The 23593-nt window shown below is 41.1% G+C and overlaps 3 protein-coding genes across 4 annotated transcripts; 1 reads left to right on the top strand and 2 right to left on the bottom strand.

Annotated features, from left to right (window-relative positions):
* The first annotated feature begins 5607 nt into the window (after positions 1 to 5607).
* LOC145441372 (heterogeneous nuclear ribonucleoprotein L-like) lies at positions 5608 to 13359 on the top strand. The gene is made up of 13 exons (XM_080319213.1): positions 5608 to 5858; positions 5925 to 6010; positions 6563 to 6659; positions 6727 to 6787; positions 8957 to 9028; positions 9646 to 9800; positions 9862 to 10011; positions 10077 to 10198; positions 10810 to 10908; positions 10966 to 11071; positions 11859 to 11916; positions 11991 to 12086; positions 12856 to 13359. The coding sequence occupies exons 1-13, from the start codon at positions 5688 to 5690 to the stop codon at positions 12918 to 12920; spliced, it is 1338 nt and encodes a 445-aa protein (XP_080175339.1). The 5' UTR covers positions 5608 to 5687; the 3' UTR covers positions 12921 to 13359.
* On the bottom strand, positions 12784 to 14924 carry LOC145441375 (uncharacterized). 2 transcript variants are annotated; one of them, XM_080319216.1, is made up of 6 exons: positions 14537 to 14924; positions 14360 to 14469; positions 14215 to 14301; positions 13817 to 13956; positions 13357 to 13475; positions 12784 to 13123 (listed from the first exon to the last, which is right to left on the bottom strand). In XM_080319216.1, exons 1-6 carry the CDS (start codon positions 14599 to 14601, stop codon positions 13039 to 13041), a joined length of 606 nt encoding a protein of 201 aa, XP_080175342.1. In that variant the 5' UTR covers positions 14602 to 14924; the 3' UTR covers positions 12784 to 13038. The 2 variants fall into 2 exon arrangements, with proteins under 2 accessions (XP_080175342.1, XP_080175341.1); XM_080319215.1 differs by having other exon boundaries at positions 13357 to 13480; positions 13823 to 13956; positions 14537 to 14906.
* Positions 14925 to 15500: 576 nt separating this feature from the next.
* On the bottom strand, positions 15501 to 20708 carry LOC145441371 (histone-lysine N-methyltransferase SMYD3-like). The gene is made up of 11 exons (XM_080319212.1): positions 20298 to 20708; positions 20177 to 20240; positions 18453 to 18621; positions 18250 to 18383; positions 18121 to 18191; positions 17769 to 17871; positions 17600 to 17710; positions 17346 to 17537; positions 16502 to 16590; positions 16322 to 16430; positions 15501 to 15850 (listed from the first exon to the last, which is right to left on the bottom strand). The coding sequence occupies exons 1-11, from the start codon at positions 20447 to 20449 to the stop codon at positions 15689 to 15691; spliced, it is 1356 nt and encodes a 451-aa protein (XP_080175338.1). The 5' UTR covers positions 20450 to 20708; the 3' UTR covers positions 15501 to 15688.
* Positions 20709 to 23593: the final 2885 nt, after the last annotated feature.

The raw sequence follows: 23593 nt of genomic DNA, 5'->3' as shown, positions 1-23593 counted from the left end.
GCGCGCTGATCTGATACTTAGCCTACCTATGTCATTGTGGATCTCACGCAAAAGCCGGTGTCGGTCTGTGCTAATCTATATAGTCTGCGTTCCATAACGAGATCGGTGATGATATTTCCAATGGTATATCTCGATGATCGCATGAAACAGCTAACCAAGATTCTCGGTTTGCATTCAAATATTCACATAATTTTATGTTCGCCAATGTCCATTTCACTGTGAAATTGTGGCCTTCAAACCATTTGCTTACAATCCCCTGTCAATTGCGATAGCTATTTCATTTTCGATGTCGGCTAACAGCTGATCATTCGATCAGCCTATTCCTCGATCTATTTTACTCAAAGTTAGGTGTTCGTCTGTTTGCATTGATTTTGACAGTGTACCATACCGGAATGGGTTATGAGATTGCGTATGCTACTTCTCGATGATTTCTTGTAACAGTATACTAAGTTACGGCTTAAATTCATGTATTTATTGATTAATATATTTTCCAACGGCGATTTCGCAGCAGACTTATAGACAGTAAGCCGTATGTGTTGTGTCACAGTCTCCAGTTTCAAGGCCAAAATGTCCTACGTTGTTCCGAGACCGAAGTTCCGAGGCTGCTGTCCTTAGTTCTTCAAAGACCATTCAAATTGATGTTCTGGATTCAATATAACAGGCCCAATCTATGAGATAACAATTGCGTATATGTCCGAACTCGTTGACCTTTCCAGTTAGGCTTACGCAATCTCTCGAGTTCTAGTCATTGGAATTAGTCAGGTCAAGTCAAGTGCGAACATGAATCGTATTGAATCTTTATTCCGTACGTAGTTTACGCAGTTGCCTTTAGAGCAAAAATGAGAGGTCTAGAAGTTGTCCAGTCTATTGATCCAATCGTACGCCGGGTGCCTCCGCTTTGGTTGCCTATTATCACCTGGTCGTAACCAGAGATGGCCACAGTCCGGTTCAGGAGCCGGAGCAGGATTTCAATGTTTTTTTACCTGGCCGGACTGGATCCGGATTTCGAATTTGGGGTGACGGTCGGATTTTAGGGTCTATCGCTTTGCGTAATCTATAACTCTACCATGAAATCAAAACGCATGCTACTAAGGATGACCTGATACTTGATTCGTGGCATAGGGACGATTCTTAGTTCACGTACATTTTGTAAAATAATCCTTTGATTAAAAATAAATGAATAAAACATTTGTTACCACACTTCAAGTCACGGCTCACCGGCAAACCTCTCGCGGCACCTACGTTAAAATCACTGTTGTCGGGAAATTCATGTGACCATCATAAAGTTACTTTTTTACGTTGGAAAACGCCATTGTGACGTCATGTCGATAAAAGTCGCTCGCAGCCCTTGCCCCACCACCCGATATTGTCACGAGCCGCCACTGGGTCCAAGTATTCAATGTTATTGTCCGGCCAACGACGGAATCGGAGATCGATTTCCAGTCGTCCTGAGAGATATCGAAGGAGCTTTGGTCTGGCAGATTTTGGCCAATCCAGACCGGCCTCTCTTCGAACGGATGGACAGTCGCCGGGTGTGGATTTGACTGTGGTTCAGAAGGGATTTCTAGGTCATCAACACCCAACGCTAGCGGCGGACTTCCTCGATCAGTAGCTGATGTAACAACATAGCGGGTATTTTTCGAACATGTGGTTGCTCCATCACCTTCACACGTCAGCGAGTTTGGTTCGGCCGCAGCTGAATTACAGGTGAAATTCATTTCGTTAGTCAATATACGTGCATCATGCTCTGAAGGGTTAGTCGTATCGTAGATGCTCTGATGAGACGGTTGCAAATAACTATCCGTAGTACTATTACCAGCAGCATTTTCATCGGTGCCTACAGTTTCAGTGGGTGATACAACCGCAATATCCATCAGCGTGGCAGAAGTTCTGTCAGCATCGGGTATATATCTGATATCCTCCTTCCCAACATTACTCGGGCCAGTGCAATCAACGTCACTACTTGACTCGACAATACTTGATTGCGACTCAATCTCGTTTAACCTCGCCAAAATCTCAGTTTCGCACTTCTTCCAAAACGTCCTTCCTGACCTTATTAAATTTCGCTTCTTTTCATAGGAGAATTTACGATATCCAAAGAGGTGCTCAACGATGAAACTCCAGAACCCGGGTGCTTTGACGTCACTCACGCCGAACGCAAGCATTGCGTCAGCAAAATTGCCGACGTTGAACATGGATAATTTCATATCATCACTATCTAGCTAAACTTTTCGTCAAAACATTTGATGCCCCAATGACGGAAGCTGGAAATCAAAATAAATAGAACTGCAACTCGCAACTCGCAACAAAACTCGCAAAACAATGGCCTTTAAAAATTAGCAACTAACCAACGACATTGTTTAAAGTTTGAAATGAGAGGGGATTCGACCCTAAAAATCCACTTCAGTTCAGTGCTCTTCAACCTTTTTCGACGTGGTACACCCTTTTAACGTCTGCTCAAAACTCGTACACCCCTGTTCACATAAAACAACCAAGTCGGTAATGGGCCTAATAATCAACATGGAAGCAGTTTCGACCCTGGCTGACTACGTCACTTTCATTTACGTGCATTGCGGCATTTATTAACGTTGGGTAGGAAGTATACCGATTCAAGAAGTCTGAGCTATCGCGGCGGTCTCCTCAAGAATCACTAAAAGACAAATCGCTAGCTGAACACATGTTTGTTAACTGTATCCTTTCCAACACCCAAAGGAACCATTGGTCCATTGCCGACCGCTAAATGAATAGGAGAAATATTTGCTTATGACATCACAATCTAGCGGTGTACAGTATTACACATGAGTTAACATCGTCCCATATTGGTCATCGGCTCATTGTAGTTCGGATCTGGTACACCCAGTATTTACCTTTAGGTCAGCAATGTTGTTTCTTCTTTCTTCATTCAATTAGGCAACTGATTCTTCATCCCACTATACATCATGTTACAATTTGACGAGAATCTTCATCCTAGGATGTTGACCCCTTCCGCACTGTGCCAAGAGTCAATATTTGGTATGGGAATAGTGTGTGGGGTACTTGTATATATTGTTTGATTTGAAATTGGGCAACTGATTTTTGATCCCACTATACATCATGTTACAATTTGACGAGAATCTTCATCCTAGGATGTTGACCCCTTCCGCACTGTGCCAAGAGTCAATATTTGGTATGGGAATAGTGTGTGGGGTACTTGTATATATTGTTTGATTTGAAATTGGGCAACTGATTTTTGATCCCACTATACATCATGTTACAATTTGACGAGAATCTTCATCCTAGGATGTTGACCCCTTCCGCACTGTGCCAAGAGTCAATATTTGGTATGGGAATAGTGTGTGGGGTACTTGTATATATTGTTTGATTTGAAGTTGGGCAACTGATTTTTTATCCCACTATACATCATGTTACAATTTGACGAGAATCTTCATCCTAGGATGTTGACCCCTTCCGCACTGTGCCAAGAGTCAATATTTGGTATGGGAATAGTGTGTGGGGTACTTGTATATATTGTTTGATTTGAAGTTGGGCAACTGATTTTTTATCCCACTATACATCATGTTACAATTTGACGAGAATCTTCATCCTAGGATGTTGACCCCTTCCGCACTGTGCCAAGAGTCAATATTTGGTATGGGAATAGTGTGTGGGGTACTTGTATATATTGTTTGATTTGAAGTTGGGCAACTGATTTTTTATCCCACTATACATCATGTTACAATTTGACGAGAATCTTCATCCTAGGATGTTGACCCCTTCCGCACTGTGGCAAGAGTCAATATTTGGTATGGGAATAGTGTGTGGGGTACTTGTATATATTGTTTGATTTGAAGTTGGGCAACTGATTTTTTATCCCACTACACATCATGTTACAATTTGACGAGAATCTTCATCCTAGGATGTTGACCCCTTCCGCACTGTGCCAAGAGTCAATATTTGGTATGGGAATAGTGTGTGGGGTACTTGTATATATTGTTTGATTTGAAGTTGGGCAACTGATTTTTGATCCCACTATACATCATGTAACAATTTGACGAGAATCTTCATCCTAGGATGTTGACCCCTTCCGCACTGTGCCAAGAGTCAATATTTGGTATGGGAATAGTGTGTGGGGTACTTGTATATATTGTTTGATTTGAAGTTGGGCAACTGATTTTTGATCCCACTATACATCATGTTACAATTTGACGAGAATCTTCATCCTAGGATGTTGACCCCTTCCGCACTGTGCCAAGAGTCAATATTTGGTATGGGAATAGTGTGTGGGGTACTTGTATATATTGTTTGATTTGAAATTGGGCAACTGATTTTTGATCCCACTATACATCATGTTACAATTTGACGAGAATCTTCATCCTAGGATCATCGCCATACGTCGAGATTCAGTGTTTTAAATCTTTGTTTTATCTGTTGTGATTTCTAAATAAACCCATCACGTTTTATCATGTTTCATTCGCTCAGGTTTTAAATAAGGGAAACTCATTATTGCTTGGACAGCGACCGAAAGTCACCTCTGTGGCCTTACAATTTGAGTGGAGATTTTGGATTAAGTCAAAGTAAATGTAGTTGGTCACGTAGACGTTGAAATTCACTTTGTTTTCCTAATATATTTTTCTGATTTGGGTGCAGACCAATGTGCTTGCAGGAGAACGCCGCATATGACATGTACGCTGGATTTAAGAAAGGCTACCATAAAACGAAGCGGTCATTCCGGGTTAGTTGTAAACCGACCCAGTCATCCACTTGCATGAAAATAATGTCTATGGCCTTTCAGATATTAGAGCCACGGCCGATCAGTGATGAGCATCGGAGCGGAGTCGGAGTGGATTCGGAGCGGAGTTTTGCCGATTTTGTGACAGTCGGAGCGGAGTCGGAGTTTACTACAGATATTTTTTCGGAGAATTTCGGAGTATTGTAATTTTTGTTTCCGATATCTTAGGAAGTTGTAGTATGACGGGTAACATGCAAAAATGATTGCCAAGTGCATAAAAATCAGCCATCTGCACTTTAATTGGAGACTGGAGACTATGAGGTCAACTATATTATCACATGTACCATGTTGTACCATGTGTACCATGCTTGCCACTGTTTCGGATACTTGACGAGATTCACCGGAGTATCTCGGAGTCTGGGATTGAGCTCTTCGGAGTCGGAGGGAGTTTTCCTCAGACACTAAAGTTGTCGGAGGGATTCGGAGTCTCGAAAAGCACTATCCGCTCATCACTGCGGCCGATATCGCAAAATGGTGATACCATGGATCCATGCTGCTTCGTGCATAGTAGGTGGTAATTTTAAATCTGAGGGCTAGAATGGTGAGGGCGTATTTCACCCTGGTCTACTCAAAGGCCAAAAAGCGGTCAATATGTTGCCATTGGTCGTTCAAGGTTTAATGCCGGTAGTGTCGCACGAAATGCTCGATATAAGCAAAGAGTAGGCCTGACATGTCAAAACAGATGTGTGAACAGACTACGCCAATTTTTGTGCTCAAACCGGCAGCCATAAAATTAGTCTTTTTGTTCTGATGAATTGCATTGGGATGTGGATGGATTAGATTTCTATCAGTAGAATGTGGTCTGTGGATAACCAAATTAGCGTGTTTACAAGTTTGTGGATTTTACACAATTTTTTATTTCTTCAGTACCGTACTATAGTGTACAAAATCATTTGCAAAACTATAGCTACCAAAGGAGATGAATCCATACGAAACATCATTCCCTGGCTCTGGCGTGAAACGTCCAAGAGGGAAGGAGGAAGTTGACAGTATCGAGCCTGGCAACAAATATTCGCGTGCAGGTGCTCCTCCAGCACCGAATAAAGTTTTGCTTTTTACAATCATCAATGCCATTTATCCAATCACGACGGTGAGTTTTGAAACTTTTCAAAATCACATGTGTAACAAATCATCAAATTTTGTTTCAATATTTCAGAAAGTGATGGAGTCGATATGTAAGGACTCGGGAGAGGTTCTACGCATTGTGATTTTCCGAAAGCGTGGTGTTCAAGCTATGGTGGAATATCCTTTTCTAAACCTTGATGTCTTGTTACTACTATATACTTTTTAAGAATATATATTGGCTTTCATGGTCCGCATTAATGTTGTTGTCTTCACAATTCTGCTTCAAAGTAATTCGGCCCTAAGGGAATAATGTTGTATGGATCGGTCACTGCGGTATCATTCATTATAGCTACCAATACAGTGTTTATAAAGCAAAAAGAGTGCGCAGGGATACAAGGGGAGGGCGTAGTGATACTTTTAAAGTTGTCCTTCATAACTGGTGCTTTATTCTGATACCAAATTCTTAAGTGATCCTAGAGATTGCCGTGGACAAGTAAATTTTTGGTATACATATCGATATAACTGTCTGCCTTGAGCCATGATTTCCCCAAGGTCATTTTAGCACTGCTGATCTCATGTTAGCATTTGTTTTTTCATTCGTATATTTAATCACCATAATGTTATTGGCTAGGCAATTTCAAGCCTATGTATTGCTTAGTGCCAAAGTGTTTTGGGATCAACCGATTTCCAAAGATTGAATGTTTATCCTTAACAATCTGATGTATCTACGTTTGACAACATACAGTCTGCTCAACGAGCAAAGGCAAGCCTCAACGGCGCTGATATTTACTCTGGATGCTGCACTCTGAAAATAGAGTATGCCAGAGTAAGTAAATAATGTAAATATCATTTATCTTTAATGCTTGATAATGCATGTCTTCGAATATCTTTAGCCCACGCAATTGAATGTGTACAAGAATGACAACGACACATGGGATTATACAGGCGCAGTTGGTAAGTATCTTATAGCTCATCTTTTTAAATTAGGAACGGCGCACAGCGATGATATTATACTGTACATTAATATACAACTAATTTCAACATACAAGTGAATTGCGGTTTGACATGGTGAAATGTATCCATACAATTTTTTACGTATAAATAATGCATTGCTCATTCATTGTACTTGTGTTTGCCACATTTCACATAAATATGAATATTTTATTCAAATACATTTCACATTACAGCAAAATATTAAGCATCTTTTGCACCAACCTTGAGAGTAGTTCACATTGCTTGCCTTGGTAAACTTCTACAATGTACAAACCGTATTGATAATCATGCCACCACTTGTCTACTAACTATTCACAGAATACAATAATGTTGATGTTGCAATGCAACAATATAGTTGTAATATGAATACGATTTCCCTACAATATTGCAACGTGTTTGGCATTGTGCACAGTAACACTTTCTGCGGTTTCGTTAATGTCCCAAGCATATATGTATCTGTCAATATTTTTCATGTAAATATTACAGCATAGCCTGAAGAATATATGTGTACAAATTAAGTCCATCAATTTCATGTCTTATACACCTATTTATTCGTCAGAAACTTGTCTGCTTGTAATTGAGTTTGTGCAGATGCCTATATGACCATCCCCTGCTCTGTAATATACATGAATAAATCACACAATTGACCATTGCATCCTACATTACTGGATATTTCGAGTTCCTATTACTGGCAGATAACAGTGATGGTTTTTTTCACCATAAATTCATACACTTAATACTATTTCGTTGCTTACATCCACAAGTCCGTCCAATTTCTTCATTTTCAGTATCTGTCTACCATCGTTGACTCAACACAGCCTTAAAGTGTTTGCTATCCTCGGTTATGTGCCACTAGAACGTCACAATTTGTTGCGGTAACCTCCATATTTTCATTTCGGTTCAATTGATAAGCGGTTTGGAATGTTGGTACGACTATCCCATTTGTAATTTATGTCTTGCTAAGTATACGAGACATCGAGCTCAGTTTGTCATCAATATACGAAGGCCTTTACAGTGACCTATTGCTATCATCTGCACACCATATACGGCAGTGGTTCTCAAGCTGGGGGGCGTGACAACATATACACCTGAAGGTGGCGCGAAGCCGCAGTCAACTTGAGATATTTTTCGAGCACTGCTTGATTTATCCCCAGCTCATGGTTATTGCTTTGTTTTGTCCGAATTTCGTGTTTGAGAATTCTCTCATCAGCAGCCATAACCTTCATTGCCATCAAACTATCCGTTGGGATTGCTAGCATTCTGATTTCTCTCTTTGATATTTTGTGATATCACGATAAGTGGGCACGCGAAATTTTTCACTATCATAAAGTGGGACGTGTCTAAAAAAGTTTGAGAACCACTGATATACAGCAAGCAAACAATATGTATGTGCACAATTTTGCTACAATGACAGTGCAAATCCAACCCTTAACACATTCTGAAGACACTCGAAGAGAGCATAACTGGGACACGCACAACAGGCTGTGTTTTTGCTACCGGGACAGATTGTGAAATCACTGGTAGCAGGAGATTTTAACCGTTCTCAAGCTCGACACACGAGTTTGATTGTCAAGGACGAGTAAACAAGCACCCACAATTGTCGTGTAAGTCATGATCACAACACAAGAAGCCATGCTACAGCATATCCAGACAAGGAACAGCCCCACCGGACGACTCAAACACGAATACTTAAAAGACACACACTCGGAATTTCAAATACACGGAGACACAGGAACATGAAAGTACACATCTCACACTTCACCCGGTCGCGGAACGGAAAACGCAAAATCACACTGAGCCGATATCAGTATCACTTCGAGAGACATGACATCGCGCAACACGAAAAAAAAAAACACGGTCCACAGTGTTATAAGACTGGTGACTAACCGGAAACTTTTTGTTTCTCGGGAGCACAGAATGTGTGGACGGCGGATGATCGTCACCTTTGAGTGCATCATCTGGCGCCAAGCTGGGATAAAGATATCGCCGCTGAAGAAGACTGGAAGTATGGTAAACGTAGAAAAGAGACTGCATATTCTCGAGTGGCATGATTTGTGAAACGCTTTGTTTTTATTCTGTTCCACGTATTTGCGATCACGTGCTGTGTTGGTAATGAGCTTGTTTACTTAGATGCTGAGGAAGCCGGCTCGGAACCGTTGCTGGGTGATGCCCCGGTGGGATACGAATCTGGTAGCTTTGGAGGTATGTCGGCATGTGCTTGGTTTCACGCAGTTCTTATGACGGTTTCACTCGTAAAAATGATGTAAACTTAGTCTTAAACTGCTTTCTACTCTTCAAAATCTAAATCGTGAAAGTAAGTAGTTTCATATAGATACTGTTGCTGTGTTCGAACTAGTCTAGAAGCATAACCGCTGCAGTGATTAGTGCAAGTGGGAAAAACCTAATTTAGTCCTCTGAAAAGGCAGGAGTATTTTGTTACTCATCCCATCTGACAGAGGTTTTGTGTAGCATTTTTAAACCCAGCTAAAGTGATATTAAGTTTGTGAACAGCAGGCCAATATATTTTCTATTGCGGTGCGCAAGTGTGAAAATAGCACAGAAGCTAAAAGTGGCCAATGTCTGTACTTGGGTTCTCGGTCAATTTGTCTGTGTACTGGACTGCTGAAGCAACTATGTGTGTCATAAAAAGTTGTCGTTATCGACGACTGATAGAGATGTAAAAGTGTGGAAGTTCTTTCAAAATGAAGTCAGACTGTAGTATGTAGCGAGAGATCGCTTGCACTTTCATTGGATATTGGAAGCCGCCCGAGCTACAGACGTTTCTTGTGTCTCTGTCAAATTCCGACGATTCCTTCCAGGCATGGGTATGCCACAACCAATGGGTCAAAGACCGCCAATGCGTGGAATGGGACCTCGGCACCGCCCGCCTTTAGGAGGGCCGAGCATGATGGGACGCGGTAGCATGATACGCGGAAGAGGCCCCAGACCGTCCATGATGCCTGCGCCAAACCAGGTAAGTTTGTCTCCGGAATATAATGATTGATGTGATCTTGAGACATTGAAATTGTTCGTAGATTCCAGAGTACGATTTCAGCCTGGAAGATTACAGTCAAAACGCTGGCGGCAGTGCTAGTCCGGTTGTTATGGTGTACGGATTGAAGCCTGAGAAAATGAACTGCCAAAAGCTGTTCAACGTGTTGTGTCTGTACGGTAATGTGTTGAAAGTGAGTGGCTGCAGTTTGTTTCACTTTGTTCGTTTCATTCTCGTGAAATTTCCGTCGTCCGACAGGTGAAGTTTCTGAAAAGCAAACCAGGCACAGCCATGGTTCAAATGGGTGATCCGATGTCTGTCGACCGCGCCATACACAACTTGTCCGGCGTACCGTTCTTTGGAGAGAAACTGGTGTTGGCGTGAGTTGCTTATGTGTTGATGTAGTCTTTCGGAGGTGGTCAAAAACAAAGTACTTCTTCAGAGTACTCGAGCAGGTTTTGACTACTTGTATTACAAAACTACTTACCCTTTACACTTTTGGATTTTCAATAGCCTATAAGCCTACAGTTGATTAATCCATTTGTATTGAAATATACCCAAAATATTTTTGCTGACACTCACAAGGGGTATTTGTCAGCAAATAGCAGTAAATTAAATTGGATTTTGCCAAGTATAAAGTAGTTTTGGGGTACGTTCACGTCACTTCAGTGAGTGAAATTGTCGTGGCAACTGTCCGAAAGAACCCCTATATCATGGTGACTGAACATATATTCGAAAATTGCACATATATGCGGTGTTGCTGGTCATTTTACATTAGTGGTGTAGAACTGGCCATGTCCGACACATCAACCGAATCTGTGCTGCCTTTTGAAACTACTACCACAGGTACTTTTCATATCTTCGTTTCTACCTGATGCAGTTTTGGAAGTTCTACTTGTAATTGAGTACAACTTTACAGCGTTACTTCAACTTGAGCAGCAACGCTGACTACTAGGCCTGCTCTGATCTTTTTCGTTCCCTTTTTTTACAGACCGTCAAAGCAGATGTACCTGACTGACTCTGGTCAGATTGGCGAGCTGGACGATAAAACGCCGAGCTTTGCCGACTTTTCGAACTCCAAAAACAACCGGTGAGTCCTTGAATGCGATAGTCTAGTTGGTGGATTCCCGTCACAAAGCCTTTTCAGCTTCACGACCACGGAGCAAGCTGCGAAAAATCGTATTCAGAAGCCTGCGCCCGTGCTACACTATTTCAACGCGCCTGTGGAGCTGGACGAAGAGAAAATTCGGGAGGTAATTTGTGGTTATGTGAATTCGTAGTGATGGCTAGCGTTCCACCAGTGACCAGGGTTTAATGATGTGGCTGCAATCCAGTTTCATATTTGGATACACCAGCTACAGATAACTTGTGTTGCGTCGTGTAGAGTAGCAAGTGTGTTATTTTACCTCAGTGGTTCCGAACCTATTGGTATTGATTATATCCACTTTAAACCGATGGTGCAGTTTACTGGTCTAATGCGCTCATTTTGCTTCAAATTTCAGTTATAATGAGATTGTGTGTAATCATTTTCGTGATGACAATGTACCAGCACGCATGTTATTTGTGAAGCAATGGAATTGTAGCAGGTCCATCATTTCTGTACTTTGAGACTAAGGCGAGGAACAAAATCAATATTGCTGATGATATGAGCCTAGACTGCCATAAATTTCAAAGTTGTTTACGAAATTCGTAGCCGGCCATCACCCAGATGGGCCCTACTATAGTCTTAAATGAATGAGATAATGTAGAGTCCAATTGAATTGATCTTGTTGCATAGAAACATATAAGTTGCGATATATTTCAAATTCTTACATGCAGTCGCTACATGAAATACAAAATGAGCACTTGCACTGCAAAGCGTGAATGTCATTTTGGTTGATGCAAAGATTACTTTATTTGGTCTTTTTGACATGCATTTGAAAGTGTGTCGGTAGAATTTCCCTGAATTTGGATGACTTATTGATTTTTGATTCTTCGCATACCATCTTATGCAAGTCATCCATGTGGCGGGCTGTAGTTTTTAGTTGCATCTTATTACAGATGTGTGACGACTTCAACGTTGAACCGCCTGTAAAATTCACTCCCTTCAAGTCCAGAAGTAAGTATCTCCATGATGTCTTGTCTTGGTTGGAAGGTTGTCTTATTGTTAACCCCGCGCATTGCTTGAAAAAGGTGACAGGAGCTCGTCTGGATTATTGGAGTTTGCGGACAAAAGTGACGCTCTGGAATGCTTGACAATGCTGAATCACTTCAAACTGGAAAACCCAAGTATGTATGCAGTGTGGGTGGCATGGTTGTGGAAATGAAATCAATGCATCGCAATATGCCCTAATTTTTCAAAACACGCTAATTTATTATTGGTACTTGTGATAAGATATCAGATTTTAAATAGCAACTGCATGGCATAGTTTAGTTATATCCTAAGACAGGTGTTCTTAAACTAGGTCGCGATAGCACCAAAGCAATCTTGAAAAAAAAATGCTTCGCGCCTGGTGCAATATTCTGTGGATAGTTTGTAAATATTCCAAGTTCGGTACTTATAGACAACAAGTGAGACACGCAATATGGCTTGATTATGAAGATGTGTCGACCTTTGTATTGCGCAAGTTGGTTTGAGTTTGACACCCCTGCCGTAAAGTTTTGCGGGTGATGACGGATACCGATGACTAGATGGTCATCACATCAAGATGAACTCTATCTAGGCTATTCCATGGCTAGAATAAGATAACTAATGGCTAGACAAGACAAGGCATTCATGGTCTAACTCGCGATGTCATTCTCCAAGGACAATCTGTTTTTGTAGTTTTCCAAATACTGCGATATACCCAAATTAGCTTTGCAATCAGCCACACAGCAACAAGATACTTTAGCGAGGGATGTGCCTAGCTTTTGCCTGTCAATGACAAGACATCACTCCGGAAATCTCTGCGAAATTCTGTGTTAAATTAATATAGTTGACAACACATTTGTACAAGTGTTGCTATGTATTGAATTGACAACAGCAAGGATAACATATATTATGTGCAATACATTTCAGGCGGAAGGTATCCATACGTTTTCAAGCTGTGTTTCTCGACATCGAGCAGCTCGGCGCATCATTAGCTGCATGTACGAGAAGAAACTGAATTGAAATGGGACTATTTACAGTGCGAAGGGACATTTCTGCAGCAAGCACTAAACGCCTTAGTAAGAAAACCCGGCGGGATTGAAACCACCTTTGTTAGAGAAGAATGCGTTGAACACGTCGTCCATATTGTCTGGCTGCGAGGTGTAGGCCCGTCTTTGGTGATGGTGTCTTCTCCCACCTGCGAGCATGAATGGATGTAGCATAATATAGTAATTAGTTGTTGGTTTTTGTACATGTGGCTATGTTTTACTGCATTTCTCGTACTGTTTGCTTATCAACACCCTGCTTGCTTCCTTACATGGAAATCTCGTGTTGCATTTATCGTAATTGATAGTTGACAGACACGTTTACTGAATGGAAATTGTTTCCTTGGCTATGGTTTGTTATGCCAATAATGATGATGATGTTTACCTGTTTGCGAGTTCCTGGTGTCGAAAGCGGCTCGCATCATTTCGCTCATATCGCGCATGACGTGGCCGATGTGTTGTTCGTGAGTGAACATGTTGGGTACTCTTCGACGCCATGAGTCCCTTTCCTGAAGTGAGAAGGAATGGTGGTTAGTGCAGCAGCTGTGTAGTGTAGGCAGTGGTCAGATTCTAGAGAACTAACTGTCTCACTTAAGGTAGAGAGCAAGAAATCAGTTATCATTACTACCAATCCCTTTAGTGGTGGATCAGACAAAAATTAAGTGACAGTGCAAAGTCCGGCCCAAGCTGTTCTGTGAATCTTGAAAGGTTTTGTAGGAACAATATACCAACGTCCTACAGGAGTGCCCTGCGCAGTACATTTATGAATATAGAATTAAATACTCAGTGCCAAATGGGGATGCTCCGACAACTCAATGTTTTGAGAACGTTCAGAATTTGCTAACACGTACTGCAAAAAAGTCATTGAAGAGAGATTCATTGGTTCGGAATGCGAATAAATCATCAGGTGGAGGATTATGGGCACGGGCCCTCCTGGCTTCTTGCTTGGAGACGTATTCCTCTTGCTCTCTGGCCATTCGTCTTACTGTGATAAAGACAGCCATTAGGTGTTGCGTTCAGCATAGGCATAACATTTCGGACTAAGAATATTTGGATAATATATCTACTTCATAGGAGATACAGATTCGATCTGACTGGGAATCATATCGTTATAGCATATATTTCCGTACAGTACCACGTGCATTAGTACAGCAAAGGTCTCAACCAGTGTCTCTGTCTAGACATCCCTAGTCTGAACATTCATGGTATTAGTCAAGCTGTTACAAATGATTGGTGACATTACTTTTCTCATCGCGTCTTCTTTTCTCTGACATCTGTTGTTGGAATTGCTTCATTTCTTCGTCTTGATCATACTTTTGCCGATCTTCGACTGAGAATAAAATGATAATACGTCACTTGGCGTAGCCGGATTAATTCAATTGAGTTACCATTGGAAAGGACTCTGTATGCTTCAGAAATTTCCTTGAACTTCTTCTCGGCCAGAGATTTGTTCTTGGGATTTTTATCAGGATGCCATTTTCGCGCTAATTCTTTATAGCTATTTGTGAACACATAGAGTTTTCTCTACATTATAGAAGTATGTGTAGCGTCAAAGATGAACTCACGCTTTCTTAACATCATCGAAGGATGCGTCCTGACCTAATCCCAAGGTACGGTAGTGTGCTGCCATCGTTGACAGATCAATTTCCGGCAACCGCACCCAGTCAACTGTTTGGCAGTAGCTAGGTTAGGCACCGGTCAAAGATCTGTATACAAAAATATCGTGAATTACCGACTGCCACCGCGTACACATTCGTGTACGTGCGAAATTATATGTTGAATTCATTCCTCCTCAATTTTCGTATTCAAAACATAATATAGGCAAACATTTCATTCGCAGCGAAATTTTTGAAGTAGGATCTTGGCCTGCATAGTGGTACATTATCGCCACTGGATAAATTTTGAAAATTCAGGTGACAGAGCTGATACTAGAGATAACTAACCTATAGCTTATAGTTTATCTAAACTCAACTTGAACAATGATACGACCAAATACTCTACATTCTTTGCATACATGCTCATTGTTTCCATGGTAACCACTACTGTACGCTGCGGTTGAATAAACTTGCCACTTTACGTGGAAGAACACTGAGGCCGGGCCGGGGCATGAGCATTTGTGCACGCCAGTGGCGAGCCCGCTAAAGACTGGACATTCAATATTACCCTCGCGATTCAGTTCTACCTTTACTTTTAGTAGCACAGGAATACCACTTTTCTACTTGATCACATTGCCGATGGCATAATCATCCAGCCAGGACAACGACTAATATTGACGTCTGCATCCATCTATCAATGCGCTCCTAGGCTATTCTAAGCAGTTCGGTAACCATCGGCTATTCATTGCGAACTAGCTGGGAGTTGGACGGAATAAAAGCGCTCAAATAACAGCCTTTGTCCTGGAGTAGTGATTCACGCTCGCTATTGTTCTTATGGTGACGTCTGACCTTTCATCAACCATGCTAGACTTCCAATACCATAACAATACACACGTTTTGCAGGAATCCAAACAGAATGGAAACGCATCTCAGATTCACGCTAGCAACATGATTTATTGATTCCACAAATCTAAAGATAATTGGTAAGTTGGACGTGCACATGCTCGGAAAAAAGGGCACTACGTGAGATAACTGGCAGTTGCACATATGGCAAAGAAGATTTTAAACCGTTTGTACGGTCATATTTTGAATACGTAAGCACCAATATTTCGTATGCATAATTCACTCCGCGCTGGCAGATGATTGCTGTTGTTCTGGCTGTTTTGATGTCTCTCTCGTTTTGGTTTCTTCCCGGATCTCAATCTGACATTGTTCAATGAGCACCCTCAATTCCTGCATCACTTCACCCTTGTGACTGTGAGTGATTTGAAGAATTTTCAAGGCCTACAGACAGAAATGATCAGATGTTAAAATCGGAAAATTGCCATGCATATCCTATCTGCAGTCTTTCTTCAATTATGGAAGGGTGCTAAATCTCTTCGGCCAATGAAGCTACAAACTCAAAAATTTCCAGAAAAATCACAATTCTGTAGCTTACTTTATGACGAATTATGAGGTTACTTTAGTCACTAAGGCAATGCCCATTGAATGGGGGGAATTTGACCCCCTCTGGCTCATCGATTAAGCAACAAAAACGTTTGAAATTATCATTCACACTTACACAACTAAATATATGGCCACGAAACTTGACTTAGCTGGCCCACGACAGGTACGATTTTGAAACTCGTATTAAGTGATTATAACTACATGACTGATGTTTTTTGGGTTGGGAAATCATGAAAACTGAAACAGTATATAGTAGTTCCGTCATTCATTGGAACAGAATAACACAGACGTAAAAACGGGAAGACTAACCTCCAACAACATTCGGATCGCTTCCAAGTTTCGGCAACAAAACAACAGAATTTTTCCCAACTTCATCATCTGTATTCCGGTGAGTGGGTGTATTTCCGGCAGATACTCCCTGAGAAGGCACAATTAGGAAGAGGTAACTCCTATCGTCACGTTGAATTTTGCATTGCACACGACACCTACTGATAATTCTTCAGAGCGAGAACTCCATGAGCAAACGCCTCCTCGAACTTCTCGGTCATGACCGCGGCATCTGTCGCAAAGTCGTGAACCTGCCGCAAGATAACTACATCACACCTACTGTATGACCGGGCAAATTTGACTGGTATTGAGAATACGACTATGCCTTCCTTGCCTTGACCAAACACTTCCTTTTGCATAATCAAGAGGAGATTTTGCTGTTAGTCTTCTTCAATCACTACTTCCACCAGGAATTTCCCGTTTATATGTCCTCCTTTTTCGGATCCGTAAATATAGGGGACGAAAATTTGAGTCAAGCGTGATAAGGGGCCGATTAGTCGATTAAGGTTCGGAGTCACTGGCCTATACCAAGTCCTCTGGATCTCGTCACACAATCTGGTGATGTTATGGAATGATGAAATTATTATTATTATACGTGAACCGAATCAGCAAAGTATCTAATAATGGAAAACCAAGGACCATCCTTTATTGCATCCTTAGAAATGGCATTATATGTCTCTAATGGATATTTTCATTAGTCATAACTCATAAGTATTCCCGTTTTAAACTCAGAAAACTTTTCGGAGCTATTGGTAACAAAGAAATCCAGGATGCACCATTAAATACTAATCTTTAGGCAATTTACATGAGTACTGTAGTAACATTCTCATTCTTTTCATTTCTACTCAAAGTAGATCGATACTTGTACTCCTTTGGATCTGACTACTTCTAATACAGTAGAATTTAGAATTAGTGACTTTGACCACCCCTCACATCAAATGGATCAAATTTTCATACCAAGCATAGAACGAGAAATCTCAGTGTCACCAGTCACCATCGTACTCACTCTGGCCATGTAAACATTCCTCGTCGGCAAGACGTTTCTCGAGACATAGCCACCCGCCAGCTCCAATACTTCCTCAAACTTGCCGCTCTTCTGCAACTTCTTGAGATCGTCCAAGAAGTCTTTCACCGCCAGTATCTTGGACGACTTCATGGTCAACACTTCGCCGTTGCCGTCTCTCAGCATTTTGTCGTCCTTAGTAGTAACAAGGAGAGATTGATGAGCCACGAAAAAAAATACCCCGTCGCTATACTCACATTGATTTTGTTCGCACACATATGGCACGTGCAAGTGAACCGATATATACTCTGCAGCTCCTGCTGCCTGTCTTCGCTGGGAGCGAGTTGATCAATATAAGAAATGGTGAGCTGAAGAAGATTGATGCGTCACTGACGTTGTTGAGTATAGTAACAAGGCAATATCTACCTCTTCGTCTTCTTGTAAATCCCGCAGGGTTCGAATGTGCAATCGCAAGCCGTCGAATACCGAAGTGCAATTCGGAACGCAACTGTGATTCATCAGACTGCAACTATTAAAAGAGGATCATTGCGACAAGGTTTGTACCAGCTTCCCGAAGACTGTGAGCAGTATATTTCGCACGGCTAACATGGCCAAAGTAATCGCCAATGGTTTACATAACATCAAATGATGGGCTTTGCCGACTATGTCACTTATTTCATTCAATCAGCTTTCTTGAAATAATAATGAGGGCTCGCCATCAAAATTGAAATACTAACTACGCCACACACACATTAACAACAATCCAGAAACCGCATACCTCAAGTATATTCCTGTTCCAATGTCAGATTGCAATTCTTCATCACAGATAGCAAAACTATTATTTTTCAACTATAATGATAGATTGATAAATGTCACCAACTGAAGGAAAAGGTTATGTTCAACCTACTTTGGCACATAATTCCAAGACTGCTCTTATATCGGGCACTTGAAGTGGGAGTTTACCCAGACCCCAATAAGAATGTAGAATGACGACGTACTGTCCGAGTGTTTCTTTTTGCTCATCAGTGAGCCTTTCGTAATCTGGAAATAGCAGACATGAAGCATTCATTGGTAGCGAAATACTGATTTCTAAGAATAGCAAACACCCACTTGATTCCAAGTCCATGATGCAAACCAAGTCTTCTGTTTTGTCCTCATCCAACGAATTTTCCAGTCTCCATAACACTCTGCCTAGCAGCATCACAAAATCGGGCGGCACTTTAGGAGAAACTCTCTTCAAGGCGGCGCACTCGTGCTTATGTTGCAACCAAGCGCCTTTCTGTAATCATATACGATTTGGCATTTCAGATATCATCAAAAATATATATTTGCCATGCTGGTATACTTCACTGTTGTCAGTATTTTCCCTACAGTACATCGTGCAGTAATCAGTTGCACAGGAATGGTTCGTATTAGCAATCTCTTATCAATAATAGAGAACAGCCCTATTCGAGACATGGACACTAGCAATCATCTTGAACCTGGAAACTAAGAAGCAACGAGCCAACAATGATGATTAAACTGAGGGTACTCAAGCCACGGAGGTTACATGATTACCCCATCCAGTGGTCCTGAATGGATCTTCAAACATGGTGACATGAGGAGAAAGTACGTCGCAGTACAATGATGAAAAGTATGCTGGGCATCTTTCCACATGGTGAATGCTTAGACAGATAAATAATCATTACTGAATCTGGATGGAAGTTTTTCAGACATCTCAATGTTGTGATCCGAATCAGCTGCTAACAATATCTATCAAAATAACATATACATAATTTAAGAAAGAGTGATATAGTTTAGTGCGGGACGAAACAGTTACAATGACGCACCAGTGTGGTGATGGACTTTTTAAGGGCAGAAGGATAGTTTGGTCAATGGTTAGATAAGGTTGGGCTGGATGAAATGTGAGGTTACGTTGGGTACGTTTTGGTTGACATGGTGAGAGTATGTTCTTGATATCACCGAAATATATGCTGGTATCAGTGAAATTGCTGAAATGGATCCACACCTTCATTAATATGGTGAAGGTGATCGTAAGAGAAATCAGGATCTTGGGTAACCCTAAAACGAGGAAACGGAGGAAATGGCCCCTAGGCTAAAACTTTGTACGGCAGTCTTCTGTCGTTTCTGTGGCCAAATTAGCTAGCCTATACATTAATAAATTTGGGTCTCTAGCAGTTTCTAGATATTTTCATCACGGTTAGGACGAGCGTCTATAATGGTCAGTGTCCAATTGTTTTACCCGGGCCTGATACCTTATAAGTTCAATTTTCAACTTCTTACGGCAGTCCTCTGCTGTTTTTGAAGTCAAATTCGACTCATACTCAAAAATTTAGGTCTCCAACAAGTTCAATTTTCAACTTCTTACGGCAGTCCTCTGCTGTTTTTGAGGTCAAATTCGACTCATACTCATAAATTTTGGTCCCCGACAGTTTCTAGATATTTTCCGCGAGGTAAGGTTGATCGTCTATCATGGTCAGCTACTACACAAGTTCAACTGTCCGACCACAATTAGCTATTTTTGATTCGAAGCTTCATCCTCTTTCACATCAAACTGTCAGGGTGTTTCTGCAGTTTCCTCGTTTTATTCTTAGTTCCCACTATGGATCTATCAAGGTCAATGACCGACCGTTCCGCGTTCTCCGCTCTTTCAGCGATTAAGGAATACAGGTTTCCCTTTTTTTCCCCACGTTTTAGGGGCCATTTCCGTCATTTCCTTGTTTTAGGGTTACCCTGCAAGTCTTCTCAGAAAGTGTGTGAAGGCTGCACTCGCAGCATCACAAATTTTAAAACACCTGGCATGTTTTGTTGCAGCATCACAAATTTTAAAACACCTGGCATGTTTTGTTGCAGTATCTCATGAACTTGCAGCCTGAACAACGAAGGAGACTATCTTGCCTGAAAGGAATAGACACATGATTTGTATTGCTTTTGAACTTCAATGTATATGCTTACTTTGAAAGACAATGATCACATCTGATTCCTTTTTGTTCAGTCGATAGAAGATGGATGAAAGGGTCGGAACTTAAGACTACGGTTCCCCTTTTTATGGGTGATGTACACTTCAGTCCCCGGCCTTTGTCTTTAGCCATAAAAACCTCCAACATATTTAGCAGTCAATTATACTCTGATACATAACACTGTAAACGGGTGGCAGTCGTAGATGGCAAGATTACCGAAATTCATTGCAGATCACATGTACATACATAGATTGCATGTGACTGTTAAATGTTTCACTTGAACTGAAAAATATCAAAACTATACGTGAGATGAGTCACCCCGAATGCCAGCTGGGAGTTCTTGTTAACCATAATGGTGTGTGAATACTGGACGGCCCACAGAGACACTTTGATGACTGATTTGAGTACATAAAAATAACTACTGTACCGCACTTGTTGTGTTACCAAAATACCGTGTCAAACGCGAAACAGCAACTTTTCTCTACAGGGTTGGTGCGATGACATGCAAAATAAGGTCAAAAACATGCAAAATAAGGTCAGTAGCGACATGCAAAATAAGGTCAGTCACATGCAAAATAAGGTCAGTCGCGACATGCAAAATAAGGTCAGTCCGCGCATAAATCCAAATCTATACTTCAATTACAATTCCAACTTTTTTCTTATGAAAAATAAATTCAAAATATATTTCCTGTATAGCAGCCTACTTTAAACATTGAAATTCCTTATCTATATCCTAAATCCTGAGATGTTTCAATCAAAAAATAATCATGAATATCTTGATTACGAAGTCGGTCGCATGTAGAATATTATTATCAGTCCGCGCATAAATCCAAATACACACTTGAATTACAAATCCAATTCTTTTTTTTTTATGAAAAATAAATTCAAAATATCTTTCCTATATAGTAATTTCATGATTGTCATTCCCCATCTATATCCTAAATCTGAAGATGTTTCAACAAAATGTAATCAGACGAATATTACGATTACGGGGTGAGTCGCATGTAGAATGTTAACAGTCCGCGTATAAATCCAAATATTTACTTCAAATCCTACTTTTTTCTTATGCCACTGACCTTATTCTGCAATCTGCATGTCGCGACTGACCCTATTTCGCATGTCACTGTCCTTATTTTGCAAGAGACTGACCTTATTTTGCATGTCGCGACTGACCTTATTTTGCATGTGACTGACCTTATTTTGCATGTGACTGACCTTATTCTGCATGTCGCGGCTGACCTTATTTTGCATGTGACTGACCTTATTTTGCATGTCGCGACTGACCTTATTTTGCATGTGACTGACCTTATTTTGCATGTGACTGACCTTATTTTGCATGTGACTGACCTTATTTTGCATGTCGCGACTGACCTTATTTTGCATGTGACTGACCTTATTTTGCATGTGACTGACCTTATTTTGCATGTCGCGACTGACCTTATTTTGCATGTGACTGACCTTATTTTGCATGTGACTGACCTTATTTTGCATGTGACTGACCTTATTTTGCATGTCGCGACTGACCTTATTTTGCATGTCGCGACTGACCTTATTTTGCATGTGACTGACCTTATTTTGCATGTGACTGACCTTATTTTGCATGTGACTGACCTTATTTTGCATGTCGCGACTGACCTTATTTTGCATGCGGCTGACCTTATTTTGCATGTGACTGACCTTATTTTGCATGCAGTCCGCGCAAAAATCATAATTCCAAATCCAACTTTTTTCTACTGGAAATCAAAATATAAATTTTGTTACCTACACTACTTTTAACATTGAAATATCAAAATTCGAATGAAAATTCAGATATATGTCTCCGTGAAAATTGAAATTCCAAATACAGGGGAAGACTGGGAGCAATGTTACAGCGGTGGGTTGTTCCAGCCGTTATGAAAAAAGTGGATATAAATGGTCAGGCCATTGCGTCATTATACCGCCTGCGTCAGAAAATCTTCATCCGTTGTTTCTGACTTTGTTTCGTTGGAATTTTTTGTAAAAATTTGCCTATCTGGAATGTTTCGAGTGTTTCATAATCTTAGGAATCTTATCATCAGCCATACTCATTCCGCGTTAAACATGATGAAAATTCTATACTCTCCGCGAATAGAGTCCCTGAATTTATATGTCATCATCATCATCGGTTTATTAGCAATTTTATCAGTTCAATACACCACAAAAAGGCGATACTATGAAAAGACAGGAAGATGTCGAAGCGACTTGGAGTAGTCTATGGAATCAGACACCCACCTTGGCCTAGGCGATGTAAAAATAAGGCATGCACACTGAATGAAAGTAGAAAAGATAGTATAGAAAAAGAAGGCGACAAGAAACAGGGCGGCATGTCATGGAAATCGAGATCGATAGGTCAGTCGTGGTCCGGTAATCTTGAGGATGGTCTGTATCTATTTAGTAGTAATGGCCGGCGGAATACTGTTCCACACATCAGGTCCGGCATATTTGATAGAGCGATGATCTTTTCGGTCGATCATATGATATTTGGACGCGCGTGTGTTGTACCTACTTGTGCGCTTTTGAATCCGAGGTAAAGAAGTCATTGAAATATTCGGGGCAACGACCGCAGTGGAACTGATACGTAAACGTGGCGATTTCTAGTTTCCGAAAATCTTCTATGTTTAGGACACCTAATCTCTTCAGCAGAGACTTGTTGGATGGGCAGCCAGGCCCCTGGGCCCAGCCAGGCCCCTTGATGATATGCAAAATAAGGTCGCAATAAGTCGCTACACGCAGAATAAGGACAGTCACATGCAAAATGAGGTCAGTCGCATGCAAAAATAAGGTCGGTCGCGACATGCAGAATAAGGTCAGTCACATGCAAAATAAGGTCAGTCACATGCAAAATAAGGTCAGTCGCATGCAAAATAAGGTCAGTCGCGACATGCAGAATAAGATCAGTCACATGCAAAATAAGGTCAGTCGCATGCAAAATAAGGTCAGTCTCGACATGCAAAATAAGGTCAGTCACATGCAAAATAAGGTCAGTCGCATGCAAAATAAGGTCAGTCGCGACATGCAGAATAAGATCAGTCACATGCAAAATAAGGTCAGTCGCATGCGAATTACGGTCAGTCGCCACATGCAGATTGCAAAATAAGGTCAGTGGCATAAGAAAACAGTAGGATTTGAAGTAAACATTTGGATTTATACGCGGACTCTTTATATTCTACATGCGACTCACCTCTCGTAATTGTAATAATCGTCTGATTACATTTTGTTGAAACATCTTCAGATTTAGGATATAGATGGGGAATGTCAATCGTGAAATTACTA

Source organism: Botryllus schlosseri, chromosome 6, assembly GCF_051294905.1.
Source record: "Botryllus schlosseri isolate E-star chromosome 6, Bs_hap1, whole genome shotgun sequence".
Lineage (NCBI taxonomy): Eukaryota > Metazoa > Chordata > Ascidiacea > Stolidobranchia > Styelidae > Botryllus > Botryllus schlosseri.
The sequence above is the reverse complement of the archived record's forward strand: the minus strand, read 5'-3'. Positions and strand labels throughout refer to the sequence as shown.